The sequence below is a fragment of the Sorex araneus genome, chromosome 1 (genome assembly GCF_027595985.1).
Source record: "Sorex araneus isolate mSorAra2 chromosome 1, mSorAra2.pri, whole genome shotgun sequence".
NCBI classification, from domain to species: domain Eukaryota; kingdom Metazoa; phylum Chordata; class Mammalia; order Eulipotyphla; family Soricidae; genus Sorex; species Sorex araneus.
The window spans coordinates 309,880,288-309,894,415 of NC_073302.1; the positions used below are offsets into that span (position 1 = coordinate 309,880,288).

General features: G+C 41.6%; 1 protein-coding gene across 1 annotated transcript in view; it reads left to right on the forward strand.

Annotated features, from left to right (window-relative positions):
* Positions 1 to 554: 554 nt before the first annotated feature.
* HPGD (15-hydroxyprostaglandin dehydrogenase) overlaps positions 555 to 14,128 on the forward strand; it is a 37,344-nt gene continuing 23,770 nt past the window's right edge. The window contains exons 1-4 of the mRNA XM_004610388.2: positions 555 to 850; positions 1,144 to 1,267; positions 4,629 to 4,735; positions 12,501 to 12,597. Coding sequence (XP_004610445.1) covers positions 758 to 850; positions 1,144 to 1,267; positions 4,629 to 4,735; positions 12,501 to 12,597 — 421 coding nt within the window. The 5' untranslated portion in view covers positions 555 to 757. The remainder of the gene's footprint in view (positions 851 to 1,143; positions 1,268 to 4,628; positions 4,736 to 12,500; positions 12,598 to 14,128) is intronic.

Here is a 14,128-nt window from a genome sequence, read left to right on the forward strand (position 1 = left end):
TACTATGATTCAGCCCCTAAGCATTCCATTGAAGCAGCAATTCTCTGGGAGGGGAGGGGGGAGAGGGGGGTGCAGCCGCTCTGGCAGGGCCTGAGTGCCCTCGGGGCTCACCCACCGCTCCAGGGACGGACCCGGGACACCGAAGCCGCGGGGCTCCGGGCTTTGCTCCGAAACGACAGGATTCTGGGAGCTGTGCGCGCACTTCTCCCTGCCACAGTTCATCAAAGCCACGCTCGAGTGCCAAACAATGCCAGTGGCCCCGGCCCTGGTCAGAGATCAAAGAGCGTCAACCCTGACTTGAGACTTTTGTTTTGTTTGGCTGCGGGGGTGGGGGGGGTGGGGGTGGGGGTGGCGAGAGGAGGGCGGGAGGGGGAGGATGAGAAGAACCCCCGGCGCACCGCCTCTCCTCCCGCGCCACGCTGACTTGGGGCGACGGCGGTGGCGTCGAGCGCTGGGAAGGGGCGATCTGTGGGGGGGGGCGGGGGTCCCAGCCACCTCTCTGGTGTGGCTACTCGGGTGTGGCCGGGGGAGGCTCCCCGTGCGGGAGGGACAAAGGTCGCGCGGGGAGCCGGACTCCCGGACGCTTGGGCAGGCCCAAGGTGACACCCCGGCGGGCTCCCTGGCACGGTCGTGACCGTTTCTTCCCCCGCCCACTGGCCGGGCTGCACGCGCGCGCGCAGGCGGGGGCCCCCCATAAAAAGCGCGGAGCCGCCGCGACGCCCTCGGAGCTGCCCACCGGCCCTGCGGCGCTAGCACCATGCACGTTAACGGCAAAGTGGCGCTGGTCACCGGTGCGGCGCAGGGCATCGGCCGTGCCATCGCGGAAGCGCTGCTGCACAAGGGGGCCAAGGTAAGCGGGGTGCGCTGCGCGCGGCGGGGGAAACTCCTGGGGTACTCCCGGAAAACGCCCTCCCGGCGGGATGTGGGCGCTGCGCCCCTCTCCTGGGCCCACCTGGATACTTTTCCCAAAAGTCCGCCAGGGCGGATTCTCTGGAAGCTGCTTCCCCCCCCAGCCCCTCCTTCTGGTCCTCCTCGAAAGCGGCCGTCGCGGGGGTTCAGGTCCCGCTGAGCAGCCTCGCGTCGGCAGCCGTGTTTGCTTCAACCAGCTGTGCACGGCCTGGACCCCCGTCCTCTTGTGCCTAGGTCGCGCTGGTCGACTGGAATCTGGAAGCAGGTGTAACGTGCAAAACTGCCCTGGACGAGCAGTTTGAACCTCAGAAGACGATCTTCATCCCGTGCGATGTGGCCGATCAGGAGCAGCTGAGAGGTACGAGGGGGAGGATCCTCCAGGAGCGGGTCCCCAGCAGGCTGCAACTTGCAGGCAGCTCCGGGTCGGGGAGGCAACCCGGGTGCGGGCCGCTTGCAGCGGGCTCCTGGCCAGTGGCTAACCCTGGGTTCCAAAAAGGTAGTTTGGACTATTAGGTTTCTCACTGGCATCCCCACAGCAACGAGGGCCAAAAATGAAGGAGGGAAACAAAAGCCAAGAGAGCTTGAGAAATCATCGTGTTTTAGTCATTTGGCAGCACATAATGTAATCTTAAATCCTTTGTGTATTCAGAGACAGTGCTGCTGCAGTAATTATTAAGTGATTGAAAATGCAGCTGGAGCTTGGGACGTTTCAAGTAGGTTGAGGAAGGAACTGAGGCAAACAACTCCCAAGAACTGGAAGATAAAGTCCCGTGCGGCTCCTAATTGGGTCAGATGTGACAAGCTTTGTCTCCCCAATACCTAGAATAAAGTCTGGCCAAGGGCCGTTCTCATAGAAGTGCTGGATGCTTGGGACCAGTCGTTCCGTAACGCTTCCTCTCTGAAACGGCACTTTAATAATAGCTGCGCGCGGTGTTAGCGTTGCAGAAGAAAAGTTTCTATCAACTTTCCTCAACGCTTTCCTGTTTCCTCTATTCCCTTAATATAGACCAATCTACTTGAAATTTCAGGAACAATATTGGCATTAACAGTAAACAGATTTGGTCATATTGAGACTTCGTAGATTCGTAGATAGGAAATACAAAGAACATTTTTGTCATGGGAGAAAATCGAAAAGTAAAAATTTTGTGTTTCACAAACTTTTATTGAAAGGCTGAGTTACCTGTTAGACTCATTTTCAATCTAGGAGCCAAAAACACCTCTAAAAGTCACTCAATAATCTTGTTCCAAAGTGGAGATTTCTTTGAAAATTGTGAGATACCTTTTTTTTTTTTTTTAATGAAATTGGAACAGTATGTTAGAATGACCCGTTCCCCTCCAGTTAAGGGAAATTACTTGAAAGGAAATTGCATTATTAAAATCTGGAAATGCTAAGTAAATACCTGTGCAAAGATTTCAAGCACACATAGTAACAGATCTGTAAGCAGAAGTACAAGTGAGGTGTATTTTACCAAAGGTCTTATTAAATGGACTCAAGTTTTATCAACTGCATCAGGTAGCTTAGTTCCAGGATAAAGCCATGTTAAATCCCAACATCCATACTGATGGGTTAGGGAACAGTATCCTCTGAAATCTATTTCTACCTAAATTTATCTAGTTTTTATATGGCACTTAACCTTGATTGTTTTTGCCTCCCTATATGTAAAATTAGTACCTTGGCTGTAAACACATTCCTGTGGAATAAGTGATCATGCTGGAGGAAACTCAGGCACATAATGAGTGACCAGCAGAACACATGAGAAATCTTTGTTGTCTGGGCATCAGCATTTATTGACACTGAAAAAAAACCCTTGGCATTAACCCATAAAAGTTCAGCATTTTAGGCTGTCTACAACTTTTGAGACTATGTACATATGTAAGCCAAAGGAGACATCAGTGAAATCATGAGAAGAGGCAAAAAGACTTTTAAAGATTATCTAGACGTAACTCATTTTACAAAGAAAAGTGGTGGTGGAGAGGAGAAACACAGAGAGTTTAGGTAAAGCAAGAGGAGCACCATGGCATCAGAAAGTCAGCAAGAGCCAAATGGTAACTCAGTTGAGCCCAGAAATAGGTAGGATATCAGAAAGAAGATGGTGTACTCCACATTGGAAAAGGTAGATAATAAAGATACCCTGAAAAAGAGAAGGAGCAAAGCCACGATGAGAAATGACATATTTAAGCATCTCAATTGTTAATAAGGTGGATGTGGAATTTGGAAGAGCGGAACATAATTATGAGTCATTACAAAAAGAGAAATGTAGATCGCTTTTAGATGTTTTCTACTGGAGGACCTTTTCTGGAATCAATTTGAGATCTTAAGAAGCAGTTTAGACATTCCATGGAAAAGTAAACAGTTTTTATTTTGTTGTTGTTTTCTGTCCAGTTAAGTATACTCTGAGGGTACATCTTAGAACATCTTGGCACATTTTTTTGCAGTTAACTTGCACAGAAATCTCTCCATTTGGGAACTAATTATCCCAGACTATCCTTGGTATATCTGTGGCTGTTAATGATGTGGCTTTACTTTAATCAAAATAAAATTTGTATCTACTTTTATTTCAAGGAACTCATACATTGGCCCCAATTTCTGAGAATGTCTTTCTGTAATTTGGAAGTATAACCACAAGTGTAATCTGTAGTCTCAAATAATAGACCTCGAATTAATGGTACAAGGCCAGAGAAGCCATTTAAATCAACAGAACTCTGTAGAACATTGCTATAAGAAATGCTCAGTGTTTTCATTATAAAAATGGGAAAATGTTTCAGTTGGATAGGGTTTTGTTTGTAAGGACAGGATCCAGAGCTGGATTAGACTATGTCATCAGGTCTTATATTTTATACAAATGTCACTTGGCTCAAATATTGCTATTATACAAGCCATCACACAAAATAGTTAAAGAGAAAATTACGAGGTGGTGAACATCAAACTTACAGCAACCAAATAAAATCAACTGACTGAGAAGTAGACTTTGATTAAATCATCAAAATTCCCTGAAATGATCGTAATGAAACTCGACTCCCAAGAACTCAGCTTAGAAGCCTGAGTTCTTTAAAATTAACTCTATTGAGGGCTGGAGCAATAGCACAGCAGGAAGGGCGTTTGCCTTGCACTCGGCCAACCCGGGTTCGATTCCCAGCATCCCATATGGTCCCCTGAGCACCGCGAGGGGTGATTCCTGAGTGCAGAGCCAGGAGTAACCCCTGTGCATTGCCAGGTGTGACCCCAAAAGCAAAATAATAAAAAATAAATAAAATAAAATTAACTCTATCAACCCCAATGTGTCACCAAATCACCTACAGAAATTCTTGAAGTACGGGGAATAAGGTACCTGTGTGCAATTTGATTCCGCATCCCACATGGTTCTCTAAACACCACTAGGGGTCACTCCTGAGCACAGCATTAAGAACAGTCACAGCATTGCTTGGGGTGTCCCAGTTCCCCTCAGCCCCACCCCCACCCCCCAAACCTTAAAGTATAAAGTTAACATTCAGTTTCATTAAGTTTGATGTGGCCACAAATTCTTCAGGTCTGGTAAGTTCCCGGCTAAAGATGATTTTTGTTACTGCCGGGCCAACAGGACTTGGAGAAAAAAGAAATCAAGTTATAGTGAAAGAGTGTAATCTTTACCCTGAGGATGAATTAATAGAAATTTAGTTCATGGGTTATGATTGAAATATATTTGGAAAGTAAGACTATAAATGTATTATCTTTTTTTTAGATACATTTAGAAAAGTTGTAGACCATTTTGGAAAATTGGACATTTTGGTCAATAACGCTGGAGTGAATAATGAGAAAAACTGGGAAAAGACTCTGCAGATTAATTTGGTAAGCCATCGTTGCTGTGTTTATTGCCTAAGATTATTTCATAATGATGCTGTCAAAATAAAAGCAGTCTTATATACATAAAAAACGAGACAGCTTACAATACTAAAAAAAAGAAAAAGAAATGTTACAGAACTAAAAAAAAAGATTTTCATTTTATGAATAAGAAAACTTTCCTGATTTAAGTGTGAAAATAATAAGTATAAAAACAAAACAGAGCAAAGTAAATCCCCCTTTTGAAAGAGAGAAGTAATACAGGGGTTAAGACACTTAAACTTGCCTTGCATGCAGCCAGTCCCACATTTTGGTCCCTGGACACTTCATATGATGCCCCAAGCACTGTCCAGACTTATTTCTGAATATAGACAGGAATAAATCCTGAGCACTCCTGGCTCTGGCCCCAAAGAAAGCCAACAAACAAACAAAAACCCCAAACTACAAAAAAAAAAAAATACACACATAACAAAACCCAGCTTATTGCTTAATTTAGGGTGGGCAAACAATGACTCATAAGCCAAACTAGTCTGCCAGTTATTTTCAAGTGACCTACAAGCTAAAACCATGTTTTGCAGTTTTGAATGGTTTGCTTTAAAAATGTTTGAAATAGTAATAGTAATTTTGAAAAGTTTTATATTGTAAGCAAAATTTTATTCTGGTTCTGAGAACAAAGAACAAAAGGGAGGGTAGGGCAAAGGCAGTAAATAAACCTTAAATAGAAGCATTCATGTAATTTTATATAATACAAGTTGTATAATTTGGGTAAATAATGTAGAATTTTATTTCATACTAAATGATGATTAAGCAAACATCCAAAAACAGGCAAATGACAGGCAGTATAAGATTTTCTAAAGAAGTTAAAGTATTTCTCAGATTTTTAGTTTGTCTAAGAGTTAAAAGCAAAAGTTTATTATAAAGCCAATTCTGTGGCCAGATCCTAGATTTTAACTTAAAACAGAGGTTCTAAGTAATAATATGAAATGTATGAATATAGAAAAGTTTAAATGTCAGTATCAAAGTTTTATTGAGACACAGTTACCATCATTTTGGTGTTATCCCTAGCTTCTTAGATGTCACAAGGACAGAATTACATATTTGTGGACAGGGATCTATAGTGTGCCACACCTAAAGTAGTTAAGTCCCTGGCCCTTCACAGAGAGTCATTTGCCAAGCCCTGGCTGATTTTATCTTTAGAAAGTAAATCTTGGAGACTAGAGGGGTAATGCAGGAAGTAGGTCCTTTCCCTTTCATGCACCTCTGTCCATGACCCCAGTTCAAATACCCACTATCACTTATGGTTCCCCTGAGCACAGGGCCCGAAATAACCCCTGAGCATCACCAAGTATGGCCCAACCCTTTCTAATATCCCCCTTCAAATGTAAATCTTGTGCCAGGCAAATAGCTAGAGGCTCTTGGTTTAATCTCTGGCAGCCCGCCACAAAACCCTATGAACACAGCACAGATGTTCAGACCGAAACAGTCGGGTCCAAACTGATTGTGGGTTGGGTAACGCCAGGCAAGGCCATTGAGCACAGGTGCAGAGACTCCTGGAAATAGAAAGAGGTAAAGAAACATATCTTAATTCTAGAATCATAACAGAAAAGCACTTGAAGGGAATCTTAAGCGGTGCAATCTGTACCCTGTGAGGGTATGCATGTACACTTTAACAGTGTCCCACTTTATACAGATCTGTGGATTGGGGTTGCAAGCCATGGGTAGGGCACTTGCCTTGCACTCGACCATCCTGGGTTTGATCCCCACTGCCACAGCTCCAGGTCCTGGAGCCTGCCAGGAGTGAGAGCACAAAACCAGAAGTAAGTCTTGAGCACCGCTGGGTGTGGCCAGAAAACGAAACCCAAACAAATGTAAATCTTATGCCAGGGAAATAGCTAGATCTTTAACTGGAGTTTCTTAGCGCAAATCAAACCCTTAGCTAAAGCCAAATGTCACACCTGGACTGTGTCCTTGGAAGATCCTTTTTTCATTCTCCAAAGCCTGTATGCCCCCATGTGGGTGTACAAGCAGACTGGGAGTGACTGCATTCCAGAAGCCTCTTCTGTGTTCTTTCTCGTGTTCTCCCCACTGGGCCCACAGAGAGACAATCTCTCCCCATTCTTCTATTTCTGTTGCTCTCTTATTTCCTCTTCAGTCATATCAACAGCTAAACAGATCTCCCCAGGAAGCATGAATCTTTGAATAACAATCAAAGTTTACTCTGGCACTGGGGAGGAAGTGGGCTTAATTTTGAATATTAATAAGGCCATTTGTAATGTGTTTTTTAAAAATTCTTGGAACTTTAATACACTTCAAAAATTCATCCCCATTCTGTTGGGATTGATCATCTATTTTGGAGATAGAGTCAACATATACTGAATTTCTTGGCATTTTCAAAGAAAAATTAAAGACCACCAGTGAGTACCGCTGGTGGTTTAGTTTTTCCAAAAATGTCAGAGTTGAATCAAGGTTTTCACTGGAGAAGGGATAGAACTGATCAAAACCAGATTTAGAATTCATGAACTTTGATCTCATTTCTCTGATCTTTAGTTTCCTACTCAGTGACAGGGAATCCCATGCCATCTGAAGATTGTTGCACGGGGTCAAACTGTACTTCATACGGTGAGTTCAGAACAGTGTTAGGATGTAGCCACTGCTTGAATTCATTTCCTTCTGGAGTATGTAAACCTGAAATTCCTTCATTCTCACACTCTCATTTGCCCTGTTTCACTCTTCATGAGGAGTTAAAGAAATAGGATAAATAGGATAAATAGCTAAACATCCTTAGCTTGCAAGAATGTTTATTATAAATTTAATTAGTAATTTTTTATGAAATCCAGTTGAAATTTCATTAGTTGTTTTTTGTATTTTGGGCCACACCCAGCAGTGCTAAGGGCTTACTCCTGGTTCTGTGCTCAGGGATCACTCCTGGCAGAATTGGGTGGATCATAAGGGATACTGGGGATCAAACCCAGGTCAGCTGTGCAAGGCAAACACCCTTCTCACTATACTACCAGCCAGGCCCCATAATTAAACTTTTATATTAAGACCATTGCTTACTAAATAACAAATACTTTCAGTGTGGGGGAGCACATGAATATTTACCCCCAAAGAAACAAGAAATGGGAGATGAGTGAATGCGAACAAATAAAATATGAAAAATTATAAATCAGAAATAAAAGTTGGTTTATATTAGCATCCTTAAGAACTGGTCTGAGAAGAAGACAAGAACCATGAAAGGACAAGTTTCATCATTTAGATGACGGAAGTTTTTCTCTTGTCCATTTTCACCTTGTTTTGTTTGCTATTTGGTGTGGGGGGAGGGGTGTGGAGGGAGCAGGGGTTGGGTATTCCCAAGTAGACTCAGAAGGCCCAGGAGTCCACTGAGTGATTCTCAAACATCTGGGCCAGCAGCTCAAAGCAGGGTTCCAAGGGTTCAGTACTGTGATGTCAGGTATTACCAAGAGCCACCCTGGCAATGCTGTGGAGCCACCAGGACCTCACTGTGTGATGCTTTGGAAACCATATGGTGCAGGGGATTGAACCAGAGTCGCTGGCATACAAGGCATGGACTAACTTCTGCACTATCTCTCAGGCCCCCAGATCTTATTTTGTAATTTTATGGGATAGGGGCCGTTAGATGGTAGAGTGAGGCTGTGTGACTCACTTGGGCCCAACCTGACTCTGATCCCCAGCATCTCACAGCTTCCTGAACATCACTGGATACAACCATAACCTCAGAGGCCACTGACCACAGCTGGGTGTGCCTGGTGGACCCACATGCATCAGAACAAAATACAATATAACATAAGAATGTTAAGTACACTTTAAACTTAAAGTAACTCACAAGTGTATGGGATGAGAGAAAGGAAATGACAGATTAGGAAAATTCAGTACTGAACATATATAATATTTACATATATACACATGTCCATACATTATACCTATGTTATAGTAATATATAAATATATACACATGCTTGTATATATGTATATTATAAGTAAGTGCGATGCCATAGAATATTTAAGTAAGTTATTACAATTTGTCCATTTATCTCCGTTGCTAGAGAATTAGTTCCAGTATAGGCAACTTTACCAAAATGGTTTTAACTTCTTGGATGTTTTAATTATTGAAAACTAATTTAGAATTTGAAAGACAATACAATTTAAATGTTATTACTACATGTAAAAGTTATTTCTATATAAGGGCTGCAGAGATAATAGATAATACAGCAGGCAAGACACCTGCCTTACACAGGGCCAGATTTGGTCACTCCGAATGGCTTCCCAAGCAACATCAAGAGTGATCTCTGAGCACAGAGCCTGGAGTAAACCTTGAGCACAGCAGGTGTGGCCCATAAAATAAACAAAAAACAGTCTTTGTACAGAAAGATCTCACTTAAAAGAAAGCAAAGGACAAACAAATGGCCAAAGGTAACTGAGTAGAGAAGTATCTACAGAACTGAGTTTAGCAGGAGGGGGCTGGGGTGGGCGTAAAGGTTATGATGGTGGGGGTATGGTACTGGGACATTGTAGGCATAAAAGTCTACCATGAGCAGTATTGTAAACAATGGTGCCTAAAATTTTTAAATTAACCTTTAAAAACAAAAACCAAAGAAGGCAAAACTTAATAAGGATGACAGACTTGGGAGAAATACTCTACTGGTGAGATTAAAAGGAAGAAATAAATTTCCTTCATATTGTGACAGAAGAAAACCATCTTTATAATCAAAAACACAGCCTAAGAGGGGTCTGGAGAGATACTACAGTGGCTAGGGCATTTGTCTCGCCTGGATTTGACCCCTTTCATCCCATATGGTCCCCTGAGCACTGCCAGGAGTAATTCCTGAGTGCAGAGCCAGAAGAAACCTCTGAGCACTCCAGAGTGTGGCCCCAAAACCAATAATAATAATAATAAAATAAAAATAAAAGTGGGGTATACAGGTATGTGAATTAGATCTTTTGACCAGAAACGAGAGGGTTTTTTTTACAGGGTTTTTACAGGGACCATATCCTATGGTGGTGTGGGATCCACTCCCAAGGACACTTTGGCAGCTGTGAAGCTGGCCACTGAGTGTGCTGGCCAGCAGTCTTTGATCTCCAGGGGGACCCTAGAGAGTATTGAGAGGGTCATATAAAGCAGGGGATCAACCCCAGAGCTTCCTACATGCCGGGTGTATGCTCTGCAACTTGAGTGATCTCTCTGGCCCCAGCAACTGAATTTAATTCTCACTATGTAAAATTGAAACAGTTTATTTTTTGAAGGTCAAGAATGAATTTCAACTATCTTTACAAAATACATTTTTAAAAATACTGTAGATTCTAGCTATTCTATTTGTTGTCAGAACATGCTGTCATTTTCACCTATTTTGCCTCAGGTGCTTAATATTTTGATATAAATAAAATACATGAGCAATGTGGAAGAGAAAAAATAAATAGATTATTAATAGGAATAGTTTTGTTTTGTTTGGGGGTGTCTCACCCCAGTGGTGCTCTAGGCTTATTTATGACTCTGTGTCCCTGGTTCACTCCTGGTAGAACCATATATGGTGCCAGGGATCGAACCCATGTCATTCACATGCAAAGCCAGCACCTTACCAGCTGTATTATCTCTCCAGTCTTGGGAATTTTTTTTATTCTATAATTTTCTAACAAATCCCAGATAAGAATGGATTAATTGAGCAAAAGAGTGAAAATATCACATATGTGCTACCAACATATTAAACTTTGTCTTGTAGGTTTAGCCCAGGAATGCTTTCATTTGAAAAGTTTCTAAGTTCCTAATCTGATAATATAGAAGAAAATAATCATTTGTCATCCTCTAACAAAGACCTGGAAACTCTTGTTTTCACACACACACAAGAATTAACATTCCCCAATTTTCTATCTGATTGCATCTTGTAGGTATTGAAAACACAAAAGTGAGGTGTCAGCAAAGCTCTAAATGCCTGAGAATAAAAACGTTTTGCCAAGTCATATAAACACAAATTCTGTTCAAACATGCTGGAGACTTGGGCAGAATCTAACAGAATCTTATTGACCTTAGTAATTTCTGCCACCTGCACTTTCTCCTCCTTTAACAACCATTACTGTTTTGTTTTGCCATTTTTAAACGAGAATCTCTTGGAGATTTTACTGTCTCCCTAAGCCTACTTAATATCAAATAGACACAGGGATTAAGAGAATAGAACCTGCAATTTTCGTTTTTGTTGTTGTTCTGAAACTACAATTAGGGAAAGAGGCAACACTGTGTATTTGTCAAGAAATTGCAAGCAGATATTTTAAATAAAAAGAGAGTGAACACGAAAAAGCTCCCTTGGTTTCAGACTTATTATCAATGAAGATGTCAAAGGAAAAGTTTGCCTCTTAAAAGTCAGAGTTGAAAGGTAGAAGAATTCTGAAATTTGAACAGGAAAAATAGGGTTTTGATTATGTTTCCCATTCCATGCAGTCTTTGGTAGAGGTGATGTCAGAGTACTACAGGAAAGCGTCCTATTCATTGCTAGTGTAAGCAATGAATTCACCTCACTTCAGACCATATGCCCAACAACGAACAGTTCTGTGGTTTCACACAACAGAAGAGTTCAGAGCTACTTGTTTGGTAACTTCAGGATATGGTCAGAACCGAATTTCTTTGCTCGGCTCCCGCTGGCCTCTGTCATGTTGTTAGGGATGATAAGGATGCTCACAATAGAATGACTTGTTCCTTGCAGCTGTTGAACCTATGCATAGCAATAGAGAGGGAGTGAGAGTTTCCTTCATGCTTGCTGGAGTGGAAAAGCTTCCCTAGAGCATGGATTTCTACCTCCCCTCTCCAACCCAGACCCCGCTTCTAGCTGACTGATGCTCAGTGCTCACTGGCCACAAATGGGTCATTCATGGGCTCCTAAGCCAGTCATTGGCAAAGAGAGTGGACTTCTATGGCTATTCTCAGAGTTAAATTCTGAGTTAAAATTTACTAGTGTCTGCATTGACTTTTTATTCTGAAAAGGCAGGATCCCATAAAGTTAAACAGAGCAGATGAATGTAGATTACTTTATCATAATTATATATATGTATATGTATATATATACATATATATGGAGTTAGAGTGATAGTAAAGGAAGTAAGACTTGCATGTTTTTCATGCACTGACCCTTGTTTGATCCCTGGTACCCCATATGGTCCCCTAAACACTCTAGTACTGACCCCTGGGTCCAGAGCCAGGAGTAAGCCCTGAACATCACTGGTGTGTGTGTGTGTGTATATATATATATATATATATATATATATACATATATATGTATGTATGTATGTATATGTGTATGTATGTGTATAGATGTATGCATATATATAACTTGATGATAAATACATGTATTTAACATATGTAGATTAAGAAAATAAGAAGAGGAAAATAAGCTTTATATTATCTTACATATAGTGTACATATCTTAAGAAAGGGCAAATTAGCTTTATATCCAGTGTTTTTTAAAAATAATGCAAAGAATTCATGAAAGTGATAAGAACTGAGGTAAGTGATAAGTAACAAGAGTATGATAACCTTTATCATCTTAGATTGGACAACTAGGTAAAGTGAGGGCAGAGTTGAGATAAGATCCACAATTGTTACCTAATAAAAGAAAATTCAGTAAGTTAGCTTTAAAAAGGTCATTTCAGAGCAGTTTATCAGCATTTGTGAAAACTGAAATTTCGAGAAATCTTTCTGCAAAAGCAATAATCATGTGGCTTGTGACTTTGTTATAAATATACTAGGTTGTTCTTCTTTTTCTCTGAATTAGGTGTCCGTTATCAGTGGAACCTATCTCGGCTGGGATTACATGAGCAAACAAAATGGAGGTGAAGGTGGCGTCATTATTAATATGTCCTCTTTAGCAGGTAAGGAGAACGATTATGTTCAGGTAACTTCTTACTGCTCATTAAACCATACACCCAAATCGTCACAGCATATTTATTGTCAGCTCAGGTTTGAAACTGAAATTTTACTGTTTGTCTTTAATGACTGTATTAAAATTCCTATTGACCAGTGTCTAATTTGGTGCTCTATGTTTATATTATTTTAGATTTTGGCTTTTTAATGTTCCTTATGGCAGTTCTGTTTGGAACCAAAATAAGCATTTATGTATATTTTCTCAGAGAGATTGGTTTCCAGTGGTGATTGTCAGATTCTTAAGTAGTAGTACAAGTAATAATACATTTGACAAAGTGAAAGGTATTGAAGTGAAGAGACCTCTCTTCCTGTGTGTGCTTGTAGTAAAAGTATATAGTTTTAACGTATGTGATATAGAGACTCTGGGATATATGGTAGGGGAAGCCAAACGTTGCCTCTGCTTTCTCAGGGTCTCTGGGGCCTGTGAATTGTATTGGCTTAGGATAAATTAAAGGAGAAAGTGTACAGGTTTTTACATACCCATAAAGCCCCCATAGGAAAACAAAGGCCACACAAGTGTCAAGGCCTGAAGGTTAATAAATCAAGGTGAGCAAGAAACAATTGTGGAACAGTATGGAAAGGAAACTACAGGAAGATGGGTTCTTTGCACAAGGTCTGTTTGTTTCTCTTGGTTTTCAACCTTGTTGCTGGTGATAAGAGTGCCTTTCCTCGGGGCCGGAGCGATAGCACAGCGGGTAGGGCGTTTGCCTTGCACGCGGCCGACCCGGGTTTGATCCCTGGCATCCCATATGGTCCCCCAAGCACCGCCAGGAGTAATTCCTGAGTGCAAAGCCAGGAGTAACCCCTGAGCATCGCTGGGTGTGACCCAAAAAGAAAAAAAAAAAGAAAAAAAAAACTAAAAAAAAAAAAAAAGAGTGTCTTTCCTCTGGGTATAGGAAGGACACTTTTTTTTTTTTTTTACACGGGGCTTAAAGTGCCAGTTCTCAGAAAGAAGTCTGAATGGCATTCAAGCACCAGCTGTTTTCAGAGTGTTTTTAGCACAAAGTAATTAAGATGCTGAAGTGACATATTTGGAGATGGCATAGTCTACCAGCCTTCAATGATAAACTGTGACAATAAATAGAACCAAGAAAATACAAACATACCCCTCACCATGTATGTATGAGCTTAAGGCAAAGAAACTTTTATTTATTTATTTATTTTTGGTTAAGCAGATTTTTGGAAAAGCAGGCTGGTGGAAGCTCAGCTAACTGAAACATCGAACAGTTAAGATTACTCTGGCATTGGTGGGCTTCTTTTTCTCCCATAGAAAGCAGGAGAGAGAGAGAGGCAGACAGACTGACAGACAGACAGAGACAGAGACAGAAACAGAGACAGAGAGAAGGAGAGAGGGGGAGAGAGGTAGGACAGAGAGAGGAGAGAGAGAAGAGAGGAGAGAGAAAAAGGAGAGAGAAAGGAGATAGAGGAAGGAGAGAGAGGAGAGAGAGGGGAGAGAGGAGAGAGGGGAGAGAGGAGAGA